Here is an 18,814-nt window from a genome sequence, read left to right as displayed (position 1 = left end):
ACACTTCTTTTTTGTAAAATAAGCCAATTTACAAGAACTTTTTTTTACTTTGTTTAATTAGTTCTACAGTAATACAAGTTATAAAAACTCATCAAATGTTCCAGGCTTATAATTTGGTACGACTGTAATGTTTCAGTTTAAAGTTTAAAGGCAATAAAACCCGAACATAAAACATGTATTACTTATTTTCTCTTGGTTGTGGCATGTTACTTATTTCCAGTATTGTTATGTCATATTCATGGCTAGGTTCTGAAGTGCACACAAAACTAAATGACTTCTTATGTTTAAAACACTGTATATAGACAGCGAACCCTTGACATCCTACTGTACCAGTGCCAAAGTCAAGAACAACGATACAAGACATTTTCAATTTTACACATTCAAGGAGAATGTTTACCAAAACAAAAATATATGTTTAAAAACTAATAAGATTTCAATGTCGCTTTATATTAATTTTTGTTATACCTTAAATAATATAATAATCAATTAGGCATTTACTCGTTTATTGTTATATTTAAATGAATAGCGAGTCTATATTAAGCTTTATCCATTTTTTTAAAACTTTTTATGAAACCTATACATCTTGCATATAACTTTATATACATTTATGGTTATCATCTGTAAAATAAAAACATCGACAAAATGATAACTTTTGCTTGTTACCTTAGAGGATGTAGTTTGGACTTGACTGATGCTTTCTGTGGTAGGATTCAATCCTGGATCATTTTCACAACTCTGGGACAGCTAAAACAAGAAAAAGAAAGAAAAAGAAAAAAGCTAATTATTACTTTCTACAAAAATGTGCGCTACAATTCATTAATACGTACGGGAAAACTAATGATTACATAAACATATTGGACTAATAAATGCATCCTTGGTATCCGTATCTGTTCTGCAATTGAAATACCAAACTGAGTTAGGCTTTAACAGATATTAACTTAACAATTTACCTTTACCAAAACACTTCAACTACATGTAGTTAAAACTGTTTAAGTAGACTTAAATTATGTGTTCCCTTTGCGACCTCTGTAGAAGTCGTTAGACAATTCTAGAAGTAAATCGAGTAAAAAAGAAAAACTAGTTCAATGTCAAAGGGCATCTGCCGTGGAACAAAAATCATTTTAACAATGCGCTGCACTAATGTACCAATTATCAAAAATATATGTCAAAGGATATACAAAGTAATTTTCTAGACGCGAAAAACAAAAGAAAATTCAGCATTTCAATTTTTAGGACTCAGGTTCAGGTCATATGAAAATAATAATAATATGCTACACATCATCTTATTGTAATCAAGTTTCATGCTAACATCTATAAGATAGTGTCAAATTATAACAATTAATGACTCAGAAAACAGAGAAAAAATTAAACTCTAAAAGGCAACAGGTGGTACAGCAGATACCAGGAAGGTCTGAATGATAGTTCCTGTTAAAATGTTTCACACATTTGTTTGATTAGAACTAGCGACTAGCGCAAATATAAAAAACACCCCACAGTATGGCATGCCTACGCGCCGCTTGTTCTTGAATTGTCAAAATACTGACCTAAGTAAGGGTGCTCAGAGGTTAACCAGCATACTTTCTCCTTCTATCAAAGTTTTAATGAAATAGATAAAATATTTCACTTACTTTTTGCAGATCTTGCCATTCACCAATGTATATATGGGTGCATGTACATGTCTCACAGTAATATTCTGTAATCTGTTCTTCACTAAAGTCATTTGATCCTGTAACAAGCGCTGGTTTTGTATGGCCACATTCCCACTTTTTCTCAAAATTCACATTAGACATCTTACATCTTGTGCTTAATATCTTCACAATTTCCTCTGTCACAAAGTCGTCAATGCATTTGTACAAAACTCCTTCATGTCCTTTACCAAATTGCCAAACCTGAATTTGGATCAAATTCGGACATTTCATCACGTGTAATTTTGATAATTTTGTCATTTTCTGTAACTCAAAGACAGCTGAGCCTCTGAAAAGAGCAACCTGTCTTTTCTGTTCCTTAGTTATAAATTCTGCAATTTTATATTTCCTGCACAGAGAAGCAATTAAATGATTCATTAAATGAGGTGGTAGAAACCTAAACTTATAACATAACCAGGTAGACTTAGTACATGTGTTTTCTGTCACATTAAACATTTCGTATATGTCATACTCAGGTTCTGATTTAATCATACAAGGTACATAGTAGCAAAGTGTTTGATCAGCACCATCTCTATCTGATATGATCGGACGTATAATGATATCAAATTTCTCCATGACATTCAGAATATGACCCTTGTGTTTTGAAAAATTGTTTTCCTTTCTGAATACATCGTCTAAAACCTCACTATATAATTTGCCTCTACTGTACAATACATCCCATTTTTTTATATTTCTGATACTAATGTCTCGAAATTTCTTTGCAGTTACTATACATCTAAAAGCATTTGACAACCACTGTGTGTCTAAAATAATGTAAGAGGGAAGATCTTTGAAATGAACTAAAGCTCTGATCTCATGGTGAAATTCCAGGAACAATCTGAGTTCTTCATCATTAAGTGGCTGAGGCGAATCAAAAGCAATTTTCTGAATTTCCTGAAAGGAGATTATAGGTAACACCTTCTTCTTTTCTTGAAGTTGTTTTTCCAGCTGAATAAATTTTAAAGGATATGCTTTGTTCCATGTTTTCATTTTTCTGGCTAAGTTAAGGATGTTTTCTCGTATTTGCTGGAATACACTGGGATCATTTTCTGTGTTGGAAATGAAGTATTCTTGCCTTATATGTCCTAGTTCATCTTCTGATATATTCTCTGTATACTTTAAAATATTTTCTCTGCATGCATCATCAATCTAAAAAAAATAATTGTAATCCTGTTACCTTCATGAATGGTGAGTTTACTGTACCAACTATTATTTTTCAGAAGTTATTGAAAGATCTTTTGAAAACTATTAAAATGAATTGCTTTTCCTATGAACACTTTAAACCTTACAATCTGATAAGCTATCATTTAGATATTGTGTGTTGGTCCGGTGAAACAGTAAAACAGTGATATCTGTGATATAAATACAATGGATAAGCGTTGGTTCTTGAAAAAGAAACCATGAGCCCGGAGGGCGAATGGTTTGTTTTTCATGAATCAACGCGTATCCATTGTATCTATAACTTAAACTATTGTATTAATGTCTTTTCAAAATAAAAGCCTATTCTTAATTAGAAGGTATTGCAAGGAAGTTTAAATAACCATGTTATCTTGACAAACAATATCATATATCACAATTAAATGGTTTAAACAATTCTAATATAACACAACACGTCAGCCGTTAAAGATCTTCATTTATCAGGCATCTGAATATTATCTGTTTTGACAAAATTAAAAACAGTCGATCTTATTTCTATTCAAGTTAAGAATGCAAATGGGGAATTTGCGAATAAACAGATGAAATAATACAATATTAATTTATAAAACAAAAATGGACACCTGGAATGTAAACATTTTCATTTCAAACATGTGGAATAGCCAACAATAATCCGTTAATAAACGATCCAACTCTCTTTTATTTAACAAAATATCAACAAAAACAAAAAAAATATAGAAAAATATAACAAAAAGAATACAAGGATTCGAACCTAAACCGACAAGTTCTAACTCATTGAGCTTAACCATGAAATCTCGCGGCTACCAACTCATACTATACGATTGCCTATTATTGTACATGTATCTGTGAAGGTATAATCCCTGTGTGTCCGTTGTACCGATGTATATCATATATTCATTTATATATATAAATTTGACAACAAAATCGTAACCTTCTGATAGCCGAGAGGCTTCGTCGATATGTTGATGTAAGTAAAACGTAACCGAATTCATGGACAGGATTGATTCCCAGTGCAGGCAATATACAACCAGATGCTCCGCAGGGCGTAGCTTTATACGACCGCAGAGGTTGAACCCTGAACGGTTGGGGCAAGTATGGACACAACATTCAAGCTGGATTCAGCTCTAAATTTGGATTGTGATTAAATAGTTGACACAGCATAGGTTTCTGACACAGAATGAATGTGTTCTAATGAACTTAAAATTTTTGTTTTCTCTTAGAGCAATTCACTATGCTGTTGAATATTAATCCTCTCAAAAAAATGTTTGAAGAAATTTTCTTTTTATTTATGAAATTTCAAATGAGAAAAATTGAACCCAATTTTTTTAATCACATCCCCCTTTCCCTTATTCCAAAACTAATCTCAATTAAAATTTCTAATGGAGTTTGCAACAATAACTACTCATTTAAATACATCATAATATATTAAGATGTAAAAAAAAATGCTTGTTATCACTGAATGGGAAAGATTATTTTAATTTATCAGTTGGTAGTAAAAAGTGAATATACATTGTATATTGTATATAACAAAGATTTAAGTTGATTCTGGACTAAGAAAGATAACTCCAATTAAAAAAAAATCTTGCTATTGCACAATATTGTGAAATTAGATATTTCTTGTTGATTCTGGACAAAGAAAGATAACTCCAATTAAAACAAATTCTTGCTATTGTACAATATTGTGAAATTAGATATTTCTTGCAAACTATTCTGGACAAAGAAAGATAACTCTAATTAAAAAAAAATTTGCTATTTCACAATATTGTGCAATTAGTTATTTCTTGCCATTGCGCAATACTGTGCAATTGAAAAGACTTGCTATTGCACAATACTTAATATAATAATTTAAGATCCTGATTTGGACCAACTTGAAAACTGGGCCCATAATCATAAATCTAAGAACATGTTCGGATTCAGCATATCAAAGAACCCCAAGATTTCAATTTTTGTTCAAATCAAACTAAGTTTAATTTTGGATATTTTGGACTTTAATGTAGACCAATTTGAAAACAGGACCAAAAATGAAGAATCTACATACACAGTTAGATTTGGCATATCAAAGAACCCCATATATTCAATTTTTGATGAAATCAAACAAAGTTTAATTTTGGACCCCGATTTGGACCAACTTGAAAACGGGGCCAATAATCAAGAATCTAAGTACATTTTTAGATTCAGCATATCAAAGAACCCAACCGATTCATTTTTTGTCAAAATCAAACTAAGTTTAATTTTGGACCCTTTGGACCTAAATGTAAACCAATTTGAAAACGGGACCAAAAGTTAAGAATTTACATACACAGTTAGATTTGGCATATCAAAGAACCCCAATTATTCAATTTTGATGAAATCAAACAAAGTTTAATTTTGGACCCTTTGGGCCCCTTATTTCTAAACTGTTAGGACCAAATCTTCCAAAATCAATACCAACCTTCCTTTAATGGTCATAAACCTTGTGTTTAAATTTCATAGATTTCTATTTACTTATACTAACGTTATAGTGCAAAAACCAAAAAAAATGCTTATTTGGGCCCTTTTTTGGCCACTAATTCCTAAACTGTTGAAACCAAAACACCCAAAATCAATCCCAACCTTTCTTTTGTGGTCATTAACCTTGTGTCAAAATTTCATAGATTTCTATTAGCTTAAACTAAAGTTATAGTGCGAAAACCAAGAAAATGCTTATTTGGGCCCTTTTTGGCCCCTAATTCCTAAAATGTTGGGACCAAAACTCCCAAAATCAATACCAACCTTCCTTTTGTGGTCATAAACCTTGTGTTAAAATTTCATAGATTTCTATTCACTTTTACTAAAGTTAGAGTGCGAAAACTAAAAGTATTCGGACGACGACGACGACGACGACGACGCCAGTATGATAGCAATATACGACGAAAATTTTTTCAAATTTTGCGGTCGTATAAAAAAATAAAGGTTACTTTTTTAAATAATTTCATTAGTGAACAGAAATCAGTTAATTGACCAATTCAAACTTAATGAAATTAGACACACAAAGAAAACAATAGAATATAATTAGTTGAGTCTATTTCAGCGATGGATTTAGGAAGCGTTGAATCTTTAAAAAGAATCCATGGTAGATGAATATGCTGACGTCCTCATTGGTTTAAGTACAAATAAACACTATGCTGTATGGGGTTTTCTCATTGTTGATGGCCGTATGATGACCTATAGTTGTTATTTACTGTGTCAGTTAGTCTCATTTTGAAGAGTTGTCTCATTGGCTATTATACCACATCTTCTTTTTTATACAAACGTCTGAAAAAAATTGTAATTTCCAATACCTCTTCTACATCACAGACCAAGGCATCTTTCCAAGTGCCAACAATAATTACAGGTGGATTAAGATCATATGATGTTCTCTTGCTGGAATCAGATTTATTTATGTCCTCTTCCAGTCTACTGTAACAATGTATTGAATCCATCCACAATTGGAATAAATCTACAAAGAAATGTGTATAAAGAATTCATTTTTTCAAGTTTAATGTCATGAATGTTTTGAATTTATCTTACTAATTTTGTGCGTATGAAGCGCTTTCCTAGATACACATGATGACCTTGCAAGGAATGCTATTACATGTGCTACATATTAGTATCCTATTACTCATAATAAGAGAGAAATTAACATTACAAACACTCTGAAGTTTTTATTTGAAGTAGTCACTGAACCATGAATATGAGGTCAAGGACAATGGACATATGACAGGCAGATACTTCATAACATAAGGCATCTATATATAAAATATGAGCATCCAAGTCGTCCACCTTCTAAAACATAAAGTTTTTAAGTAGTTAGGGAACGCCACATCTGCTGTTAAATCACTATCATTTTGTGTTCTGCTTTCTGCAACAGAAGTCGCAGGTTTGACAAAAATTGCTTTCTCGCTACAACTTAACACTATGAAGCTGCAGACAAAATATCAAAGTACTCCCTTTTATAGAAACTAAGACAAGTTTTTGATAGATTTCTTACGAACAGAGGGGATGGAGCCATTACTTTGATCTGCATCTTTTGCGACGCAGGTAAAAACCGACCACCATAAAAAAGACAGTGCTGAAAGTGGCATTTAACACCAACTAATAAAAAAAAAACAATCAATCAATGATATAATTATATTGTACAACTGGTGCCAACGATCTTGTGTTACCGTTGATAGTTTTAAATAATCTATAGAAGGTTTAAATATTATCTGCATAATGCTAAACATTTGTAAAATAAAACTATAAATTTAAGGGCAATAAATCCAACAAGGCGTCTGCTAAATTTCACACCTTTTCCTTTTCATCTTGATTTCATATAACTTCATATATAATGAGTCAATGTCCCAATACTCCAAAAAAGTTCAAAGTCCATTTACTCCAATAAAAATGATTGAATCAAAATGTCTATACAGTATTGTTGACTTAACATGAAGGCAGACACACCTGGTGAGCTTTGTATTAATTTGTATAATGAGGTCCATATGTAGAGGGTCTCCCAATCAATCTCATTAACATTCAAAACATTCAGCACTGTAGTTTGAAAGGAGACATGTTTTGTTCTATTGAAATTAAATGAATTATTATTCCTGCCAAGTTTGTTAAAATGGGCTTAGTGAGCTAACAAGAGACTCCTAAGAGCCTGAATCCCTCATATGGCAAACATATGCCATTTACTCTTTTACTCAAATCGCTTATGTTTGCTTATTTGATAATCTTATCCAGCTCATCATTTTCCTATTCTTTTCTAAACTATTAGAGTTTTTAGGACAATATCTAAAAATGAATTCACAGTAATTATTCCTACAAGGAGTCATGTGATGATTTCCATCAAGTTGATTTGTTTGTTGATCTTATCTTGCTGTCTACACTCAATTCCTTTCTGTGTTTTAAAGGTTAAAAGACAATTTACCAAAAAAAAAAAGTTTCTAGGTCAATAGTCACCATGGAAATGAGATGTGCTAATGTTTATACAACTGCATACCAATTACCATTCACCTACCACAAACAGTTCCCCATAAACTGACCTAATTACAAACTAATGCATGAAAACTAAACACAGATGTAAAGGGCAATAGACTATGACTGAGAGGTCGGCCCCTAATAATCTCCATGGAATCAAAAAACCTTAGTATGCACACTCACAAACCCCAAGTCCCTACAATGTCACTGGAGAAATAAAATAACTGTAAGAAGAAAAAAAATGTATAAGAAAAAAAATTGAATCATAATTTCCTGTCGATATGCACATCTACATAGTATGTTCTTAATATTTACAGAGTTTAATGAAATTCTGTTGTGTGGTTTCAGAGAAGTTGCGATGACAAAGTGTTGCAGATGTATATTGAAGCAAATAAGTTCAAAGCAGCGTAAACCCTAGAAAAATAATAGAATCATAATTTCCTGTCGATATGCACATCTAAGTAGTATGTCCTTATTATCTACAACGTTTCATAAAATTCTGTTGTGTGGTTTCAGAGGAGTTGTGATGACAAACTGTTGCAGAGTTATATTGAAGCAAATAAGTTCAAAGGGGCGTAACTCCTAGAATAAATAGAATCGTAATTTCCTGTAGATATGCACATCTACATAGTCTGTCCTTTTTATCTAAAAATTTTGTTGAGTGGTTTGAGAGGAGTTGCAATGACAAGAAACAGTACTGACGGACTGACAAGTGGACAGACAGGCGGACGGACAGACGGATGGACAGACGGGTCAAAAACATTATACCCTCCGCGTGGGGTATAATAAGATATGCCAATGCTTATACAATTGCATGCCAAATATCATTGACATACACTAGTGGTTCCCAATACACTAATTCATGTAAACTAAGCAAAGTTTTAAAGTCAATATACCATGACTGAGTGGTTTGGGGCCAAATAATCACCATGGTTATGAGAGAGGGACAAAAGATACCAAAGGGACAGTCAAACTCATAAATCTAAAATAAACTGACAACGCCATGGCTAAAAATGAAAAAGACAAACAGACAAACAATAGTACACATGACACAACATAGAAAACTAAAGAATAAACAACACGAAAAACCAGGGGTTATCTCAGGTGCTCCGGAAGGGTAAGCAGATCCTGCTCCACATGTGGCACCCGTGGTGTTGCTTATGTGATAACAAATCTGGTAAATAGTCTAATTCGGTAGATCATATTCATTGAAAGGGGAGGGGATTGTAGTTACGAAGTTAGGAACATATCCGATATCATTTGTGAAACTGTCCCTTTGGTATCTTTCGTCCCTCTTTTATTCCATAACGGTCAACCAACTAGTGATGGCGTCCGTAAAACTTACGAAGAAATTGTTTCAACTTAACTTTTTGGAACTCTTGTTTTGATAGCTGCCATGTGAGCAGCAACCCTCTATCAAGAAAATCATGATAGAAAATGCAAGCATCTGAATATCGTATCAATTGGAAGATATATACCCCGTATGCAGGTGCTGCTGGAATGTCTGCGCTCATTGCCTATGTAAAATTTAAAATTGTTTATAATATAGGTACTTTTGATAACTATTGTATGCACATTGAACGACAAATTTATGTGACGTATATAATTTTTCTGACGTCAGACACTCAAATCAATCCATGTGTTCGTAGATAGTAGATGTTGTTGTGTCCTGTTAAATTGTTATACGATGATGACTGATGTTCCCATATTTTGACTATTTTATTGATTGTGACTGTTTATTTAACGCATCATGTAAATGTAACGGAATTTGATGAGACTGTTATTAAAGTGAGAGGGTTAGCGCTATAGAACCAGGTTTAATCCACCATTTTCTACATTTGGAAATGCCTGTACCAAGTCAGGAATATGACAGTGCTTGTCCATTCGTTTTTGATGCGTTTTGTTTTTTGATTTTGCCATGTGATTATGGACTTTCCAAATTGATTTTCCTCTGAGTTCAGTATTTTTGTGATTTTACTTTTTGCTTCTTAGAAAGGGAAAGTTCACAATTGGAAAGCTGAAATCATCTCTTTTTTGTCGTAAAGTTTTGTTTTCAACCGACCCTCATTGTCAATTTCTAAATGTAAGTCAAGATATGAGGCCGACTTAACTGTATCTGTAGTATCCTTTATCTCTAGTTCGACTGGATAGATGCGTTCCATATACTCACCAAATTTTGAATTATTTAGTGAAAGAACATCATCTATATAGCGGAAAGTAGAGTTAAAGGATATTGCTAACTTCTTGTCTTTCTTCCTGAGAGGTTCCAGCATAAATCAGCCTCATAATAATAAAGAAACAAGATTGCAAGTAGAGGGGCACATTGTGTTCCCATTGGAATGCCGACAGTCTGTTGAAAAACACGTCCTCCGAACAAAACAAATATGTTGTCAATCAAGAAATCAAGCATCTTGATAATATCAGTTTCAGAGAATTTTTTGTTTGAATCAGAGTGATCCTTTACAAAGTAGGATTTATCCCTCCCGAGGACAAGATACTTGTATCTACGTTGGCCATTCTTTTTTATGAAGCAAAGCAATACCAACTCTTTCAATTTCTCTTTTAGTTTGTCTTTGAGATGTGCCGACGCTAATAAAACTGCACACTAAATATCAATGCAATTTCACTTATTGTTGACCATCAACTAGACCTAATCACAAACTAATACATTGTTGACGCCTCCGGGAACAGCATACCTATGTCTTGATTTTTGACTCCGTAAAGGAGAGACAAAAACTAAAAGGAGTTATTTTATTAGGTATAAACGAGTCACTAAAATTGCATGAAAACAAACTATTTTTGAGTTATTGTCTTAAAACTGGAAAATCTCCTCTTTTTGAGGAAAAAAAATCCCAGAACTTGGAGACGTAAAATCTCTAATTTATAAAAATCGAAAGGTAGCTTATATCAATCAATATAAACAATTCACCAAAGATTCATGATAATTGGTTAAAGTGTTATTGAGTTATTGTTCCACACAAATACGACGGACAGACAATGGTATAGCTGGTATAATTGTATGTGCATATCAAACAAAGGACACTTTCCAACATTTAAGAGGAGAATAAACGTATTTTGTTGATCTTGTACTTCTGATCTTTTAGTATGTATAGTTTCTCTCTATATTCTTTAGTTTTTGCTCAAAACACAAAAGAGAGTAAACAAAATCCTCAATTAAGGGCAATCACTCACATGAAGAGTGACAGTCTACTAACAATATCGGGAAATTTGACTTTTTAATAGATCTTGCCTTGCTGATCATTTTTGTGATTTAAAGTGTTTATTTATCTCTTATAATTTAAATCGTATAAGGCATAACGGAAACAAAATGTTTCCCTCTAAATATCATAGTTTTCATGATAATCATGATAATAGGCAAAAATAGAAAAAAATGTTATATACAATAACTCCTATAACCATGATAACAATTTGTCTTACTGTTTTGACGTATATGAACAATTGGTAGAGCTCATTATGCTGAACACTTTTGCTCCATTCATATTTTCTCTATTTATTATAACAGTTAAAAAAGAAATAGACAAAACTTGCATTTTACCAATATGTTCTAGTTTTAGCCATGTCCGCCATGTTGATTGGTAGGTGGGATCAGCGTAAACAATTTTAAACTAGAAAGCCTAATGATGATTGTGACCAAGTTTGATTATATTTGTCTCAGTAGTTTCAAATGATAAGATTTTTGTAAAAGATTACAAAAATTTACAAAAGATTGTGAAAAAATTACTATAAAGGGCAATAACTACTAAAGAGGTCAGCAACCCAACTACAGGTTGTTCAATTTGTTTGAAAATTGCAGGGTAGATAGATCTTACCTGATAAATATTTTTATCCCTTGTCAGATTTGATCTAAATGCTATAATTTCAGAGATATAAGCCAAAATCTGCATTTTACCCCTATGTTCTACTTCTAGCCATGTCCGCCGTGTTGTTTGGCGGGCCAGGTCATTGGACACATTTTTAAAATAGATAGCCTAATGATGATTGTGACCAAGTTTGGTTAAATTTGTCTTAGTTGTTTCAGAGGGGAAGATCTTTGTAAAATATTACAAAACATTACCAAAAATGTTTAATATATGACTATAAAGGGCAATAACTCCTCAAAAGGTCAATTGACCATTTTGGTCTTGTTGAACTACTTATAGATCTTTCTTTGCTGTACATTATTGATGTTTACATTTTATTTCTATCTATAATCATGATAATGATATCAAAGATATAAATAGCCAAAAACTGCAAAATATTTTTAAAGTTACCAATTATGGGGCAGCAACCCAACAACAGGTTGTCTGTTTCGTCTGAAAATTACAGGGCAGATATATCTTGACCTGATGAACATGTCAGATATGCTCTAAATGCTTTGGTTTCAGAGATATTAAAGCCAAAATCTACATTTTACCCCTTTGTTCTATTTGTGGCCATTACAGCCATCTTGGTTGACGGGCCGGATCATCGGACACATTATTTAAACTAATCACCCTAATGATGATTGTTGCCATGTTTGGTTAAATGTGGCCCAGTAGTTTCAGAGGAGAATTTTCTTGTAGAAGTTAACGGACGACGACGACGGATGAAAACGACGGACGCTGGACGCCAAGTGATAATAAAAGCTCACTTGGCCCATTGGTTCAGGTGAGATAAAACTAGAGGCTCTCAAGAGCCTGTATCGCTCACCTGATTCTACTTGGGTTTTTAAAATCATATAAAAAGATACAATTTGGCTACAAAGTAACAACACTTGGCCAGCACCTCATTTAGAAAGGAACATTTATGTTATGTTTGCTTTCATTCAATTTAGTGGTTCTCTAAAAGAAGACATTTGTATGTATTTCCCATAGGGTCCTATATTTTACCAAGTCCCCTGCTGGAAGCAGCATTGGATGATGGATCGGCTACAAAGTAACAACACTTGGTCAGCATTTCATAAGGAACATTCATGCTATGTTTGACTTCATTCCATTCAGTGGTTCTCTAAAAGAAGACATTTGTATGCATTTCCCATTGGGTCCTATGTTAAAATAAGTCCCTCGCTGGCGGCCGTCATGGATGATGGATCGGCTACAAAGTAACAACACTTGGTCAGCACCTTATAAGGAACATTCATGCCATGTTTGGTTTCATTCCATTCAGTGGTTCTCTAATAGAAGTCATTTGTATGCATTTCCACTAGGTCCTATGTTATACTAAGTCCCCCGCTGGCGGCCATCTTGGATGATGGATCTGTTACAAAGTAACAACACTTGGTCAGCACCTCATCGGGAACATTCATGCCATGTTTGGTTTCATTCCATTCAGGGGTTCTCTAAAAGAAGTCATTTGTATGCATTTCCCAAAGGTTCCTATGTTAAACTAAGTCCCCCGCTGGCGGCCATCTTGGATGATCGATCGACTACAGAGTGACAACACTTGGTCAGCACCTCATAAGGAACATTCATGCTATGTTTGGTTTAATTCCATTTAGTAGTTTTCTAGAAGAAGTTCCAAATGTTAAAAGTTAACGACGACGACAGACGCCGGACGACGCTGGACGCCAAGTAATGAGAAAAGCTCACTTGGCCCTTCGGGCGATGTGATTTAAAAAGAGAGAAGTACTGAGAACAAGATTGCTACGGGGTATAAAGGCGGAATTACATTGCGTGTCACATTGGGTCATTGTAAACCTCCCCCTTCCCCAGTTTCTAAGCCTCATACAAAAAAATTGATAGTTATCTGACATTGACTAATATTGTATAAAAATATATATATATATACATATATATATATATAGCTGCATTTGAAAATCTAGACAGTATCATGTAGTACCATATATGGCAAAATTCAAATAAGATCTCAAACCCTTTTATTTCAAAATAACTTTATATGTTGTATTCTTTGGATCCATACTTGATAAATAAAAGAAGAGTTTCAATGTTCCCTGCGTTGCACATATTTCATCTATCTAAGGTGCAAGGGCAATTACTTAAAAAAGCACTTTCATTTTGTTCTCTAAAATATTTTATAGATATCTTAGAGAAATAAGTTGTTATCCATTCGTTTGATGTGCTTGAACTTTTGATTTTGCCATTTGATTTGGGACTCTCCTTTTTGAATTTCCTCGGAGTTCAGTATTTTTGTGTTTTTACTTTTTTCAGAGCAAATGCTATCCGATTTCCATTACAATTAATATTTCAAAGAATTGTACACAAAGGAGCTCTAACAGTGTAATTTTCCATATAACAAATATTGCCAAGGGTCATAACTCTTTAAAAAAAAATGTTCATCACTGATTTTCAAATTTATCTGAGACATTGATGATATAAACCTATGAAATAAATTTCATAAAAATCTGACAAGAATTGTACACATGAGAGCGCTAACAATGCAATTTTCCATATAGTCAATATTTTTAAGGGGCATAACTCTTTAAAAAAAAAATGATTAACACTGTCAGACTTACAAATTTGTCAAAGACATTGATGATATAAACCTATAATATAAATTTCATATTAATCTGACAAGAATTGTACACATTAGAGTGCTCACAATGCAAGTTTCCATGTGATTACTACTTCCAAGGGGCATAATTCTTTTAAAATAATTGATCGGCACTTATTTTTGAATTTGTACAAAATATTGCTGATATAAACTTATCATATATGTGTCATATAGAGCTGGCAATAATTGTACAAATGAGAGTGCTAACGATGTAATTTTCCATAAAATTAATGTTTCCAAGAGGCATAACTCTTTTAAAAATTATTAATCGGCACTGATTTTCAAACTCGTCCAAGACATTGCTGATATCAGCCTATGATATAAGTTTCATAAAAATCTGGCAAGAATTGTACATGTTAGCGCGCATAGTATTTTGTCATGTGAGTAGTCATGCACACAAAAATTTAAAACCATAAGTTATTTGTGTAGAAGATTTAGATTTTCCAGTTTTTCTATCTTATGGAAGATATAAAACTACCGACCACTAGCATATACATATGACAGATGTGTGACTGGTAAAGTTGTCCTTTAAACAAATGCTTTAATTAGATCGGAGATATAAGAAGATGTGGTATGACTGCCAATAAGACAACTCTCCATCCAAGTCACAATTTATAAAAGTAAACCATTATAGGTCAAAGTACGGTCTTTAACACGGAGCCTTGCCTCACACAGCACAGCAAGCTATACAGGGCCCTAAAAATTACAAGTGTAAAACCATTCAAACGGGAAAACTAACGTTCTAATCTATATAAAAAACAACAAACGAGAAATACCTATGAACCACATCAACTAACAACAACTACTGAACATCAGATACCTGACTTAGGGCAGGTGCAAACAAGCTCAGCGGGTTTAAACGTTTTAATTGTACCAAACCTTCACCCTTATCTGAAACAATAGTGTAACATCACAACATAGAAAAACACAATATAAAATATCAATTGAAATGACTTAACTCAACCAAAAGACTTATTAACACAAGTTAACATACACTGAACGAATGAATTTGATCTATGATACAGTGCAAATACAAAATCAATAAAATAAGGGATGAATGATTAAAGTAACAGTTATATACCGCTGTGAAACGCTAAACAATTTCAGAAAAACAAAAATTCGTTTGTATTAGGTTTTGTATTTTCAAAATTTTGGCATGAATCATCACTGAAGAGACATTCATTGTTGAAGAAATGCGTATCTGGAATTGCAATGGTATAAATAATTTTATTAATTGACTAATTGCTACACATATTTTTCTCTGTACTCATGGTACTTGAAGGAATAGTGGGTATATATAGTTATGCATCTTAAGGTTAGTAAAAATAAAATGAAATGTTAAATATTTTAATTATTACTATATAAAATGTTACCTTTTGCTTTTTTGTCGTCAGCCTCATTCAGTTTTGTAACAACAATATAAATTGCATCTGGTGATAAAAAAGTTTGATGTGTGTGGTAAAATTCTTCATCTCCTGCAAAATCCCATAACAATAATGTGGCATACTCCTCTTTGTCATGTAAATCAACATTAAATTTAAGCATAGTTTCAATATCCCTTGTTGCATGTTCTAATGATTGGTTTCGTTGCTGCGAGGTTACTGGAGGTTCAACTTGAGATTCAATGGCAACTGGAGGTTCAGCTTGAGATTCAGTGTTTACCGGAGGTTCAACTTGAGATTCAGTGGTTACTAGAGATTTTATTATTTTAGGCTGCTTATATACTGTCCCTGACTTCTTTGATTCATCAAAACTTGTTTCTGGTGTCTTGTCCTTAATAGCAATGTAAGATTCTACTGGTTCATCTATTGTTCCTTTGTTCTGAAGTTTTTCCTCGTATTCCTTCAATAGTCTTGCATGAGTTTCAGTTTCTTCATAGTTTCCTGTCAATAGAAAATAAAATAATTGTTTTTTTTCTTTCTTTCTGATATTTTGTCAAAGGGAGATCGGGTGTCCCCATCTTAGATTGTAAAATAGCAGAAAAAAATTGTTCTACATCTTAATTAAAATATGCAATTTTCAGATAGGATTGTAATTCTGTTGTAAGATTTTTCTCCTACAAATGTGTTTTGTCTTATAATTTAAGAACTGTTTCTACATATAAAGATTATTTGTTTGTACGATTCAATTTTATTTTTACTTAGCCATATAAGGGGTGATAACTCAGATTAACCAACTATTAAAATAGAACGTGTTGTAAATTTACATATTTTGTTTGGTAGCAAGAAAACATGTTCTGCCACTTGATTTTTTCATTTTATTTTCTGAAAATTCTATCGTTTAGTTTACTTTCTATCATTCAAAATTAGTTTTCATTGTATGTAAAATCTATAGAAAAATCTGACAATTTTGTACAACCTGAAGCTTGAAAAAAAGCTTCAAGTCCTGTGACCCATACTTTCTATTAAAATTTTGAAAAAAAGGCATGATATAAACTACATTTTGGCAAATTATTAAAAAATCTAAGTATTTAATTAAGACCCTTGTCTCCCGAAGAAAAGCTGTTTGTTTAGTTAAAGGTATAAAATAAGCAATAAACAGATACAGAATAAAATGGTCGTCTGCTTTTCCACCCTAACATCTGTTCTTACAAATAAGTTAATAATTTAAAAAAAAAAAGATCCACCAAATTTCTGAAAGCATCAGCAAAAGTTTTCTTTCTGGCAACCATGTGTCTGACAGAAAGAAATTCAGTTTCACAAACTATGTATATGGGTCTAAGTTAGGGACAGATGAACTTAGAAATGCATACACTGAAAGGTCTAGCCAGTGTCTGACATGAAAATTGATTTTTCACAAACACTGTTTAAGGGTCTAGGTTAGGGACAGATGACCTTAAAAGATTGAATACACTGTGTTACTGATATGATTGAATTTGATGTTGGATGTCTTTAAGATTAACTGATTGATTGTTGTTTGCTTCACATTCAGGAGCAAATATCTCATGCATGTTCAGGACGAAAACAAATTAACAAGAAATTTTACCTTCTCACAGGTCACATAAAGTGTTGTTACAAGGGTTTTTAATGTGCAGAGGGCTTTGAATTCTCTACAAAAACAGTCGGAATTAACGTCACCATTCTGACTGGTCAGATTGCAAATGTATTCATCCCACATAGCCGAACGGACACCCTAATTTGGCACAGGTTGTGTTTCAATGCCAGTCAGATGTAAACGAAATTAAGAGATGACCTTATTTATATACCCACGTCATTACTATGGTTAATGTCATAATACACGTATAAAATAAGCTTTGCACAATTAATGATACATGAAAATTAGGTCAAAGTCATATAAACCCATTCCGATGGACATGTATACCTTGCAATTGTTTTATACACCAAATATAGTTGACTAATTACTTATATTATCTAAGAATAGATCTAATCATGAATAAGAGGCTATCAGAGTGACAGCAAACCAGATTGTTCTGCAAAGGTCGAACCCTGGACAGTTGAGCAAGTATGGACACACCATTTAAGCTTAAAACAGCTCTGAATTTAGATTGTGATTGAATATTTAAAATAGATTATTATCTAATTTACATAGAAAATGAAATTTGCAAATCTGAACCCAAAAACAGGATCCAGTACAAATTATTAATTAACACACACAACAAAACTAATATTCCACATAACAACTGTGACATCTACCTTGATAACACACAGGACTTAAAACAAATAGTTTTAAAGAAATGTTTGACAACTAATGACTAACATAAATTGATTGATTGATTGAAGGTTGCTTTACGCCGCATTAGCACAAAAAGTCAACAGAGACAGTTATTATTAGACTAAAATCCATTTATATATACTTATTATTCAAAGCATTTCTGTTCAAAGTGAAATAACTCAAACTTATTTCCATGAATCACTGATGTAAGCCGCAAAAATAGTTCTCTTAAATTAGATATGATTTAATCACTAAAAAATAGTTCTTTTAAATTAGATATGATTTAATCACTAAAAAATAGTTATCTGAAATTAGATATGATTTAATAACTAAAAAATAGTTCCCTAAAACTAGATATGCTGTTATATCTATTTTCAAAGTATAATCAACAAGAATGTGTCCTCAGTACACGAATGCCCCACTCGCACTATCATTTTCCATGTTCAGTGGACTGTGAAATTGGGGTAAAAACGGGACAGACGGACGGAGGAACAGACACACGGACGAACGGACGCACAGACCAGAAAACATAATGCCCCTCTACTATCGTAGGTGGGGCATAAAAATCTAAATACCATTTAGATTCAGCATATCAGAGAACACTAATAATTCATTTTTTTTTAAACAAGCATTCTAATAGTATTGCAATTCCGGTCCTGGTATATATGATGGGTTTATTTATTGCAATACATAGTCTTCTACTTATATTTACTAAGTCCAAGGACCATAACTCTGCGCAAAATCATCGACCGGAACAAAATTCAAACTTGATCTGTAACTTGATTTGATAAAACTATATACCAATTATCAAGTCAATATCTTCAAGCATGAATACA

At 32.8% G+C, this 18,814-nt stretch overlaps 1 protein-coding gene across 1 annotated transcript in view; it reads right to left on the bottom strand.

Annotated features, from left to right (window-relative positions):
- Positions 1-18,814, bottom strand: part of LOC134701867 (uncharacterized) — a 42,417-nt gene that overhangs the window by 7,806 nt on the left and 15,797 nt on the right. The window contains exons 4-7 of the mRNA XM_063562982.1: positions 15,680-16,189; positions 6,161-6,318; positions 1,629-2,834; positions 604-744 (exon numbers count right to left, since the gene is read on the bottom strand). Coding sequence (XP_063419052.1) covers positions 604-744; positions 1,629-2,834; positions 6,161-6,318; positions 15,680-16,189 — 2,015 coding nt within the window. The remainder of the gene's footprint in view (positions 1-603; positions 745-1,628; positions 2,835-6,160; positions 6,319-15,679; positions 16,190-18,814) is intronic.

This window comes from Mytilus trossulus, unplaced genomic scaffold, assembly GCF_036588685.1.
Source record: "Mytilus trossulus isolate FHL-02 unplaced genomic scaffold, PNRI_Mtr1.1.1.hap1 h1tg000358c__unscaffolded, whole genome shotgun sequence".
Taxonomy (NCBI): domain Eukaryota; kingdom Metazoa; phylum Mollusca; class Bivalvia; order Mytilida; family Mytilidae; genus Mytilus; species Mytilus trossulus.
The sequence above is the reverse complement of the archived record's forward strand: the minus strand, read 5'-3'. Positions and strand labels throughout refer to the sequence as shown.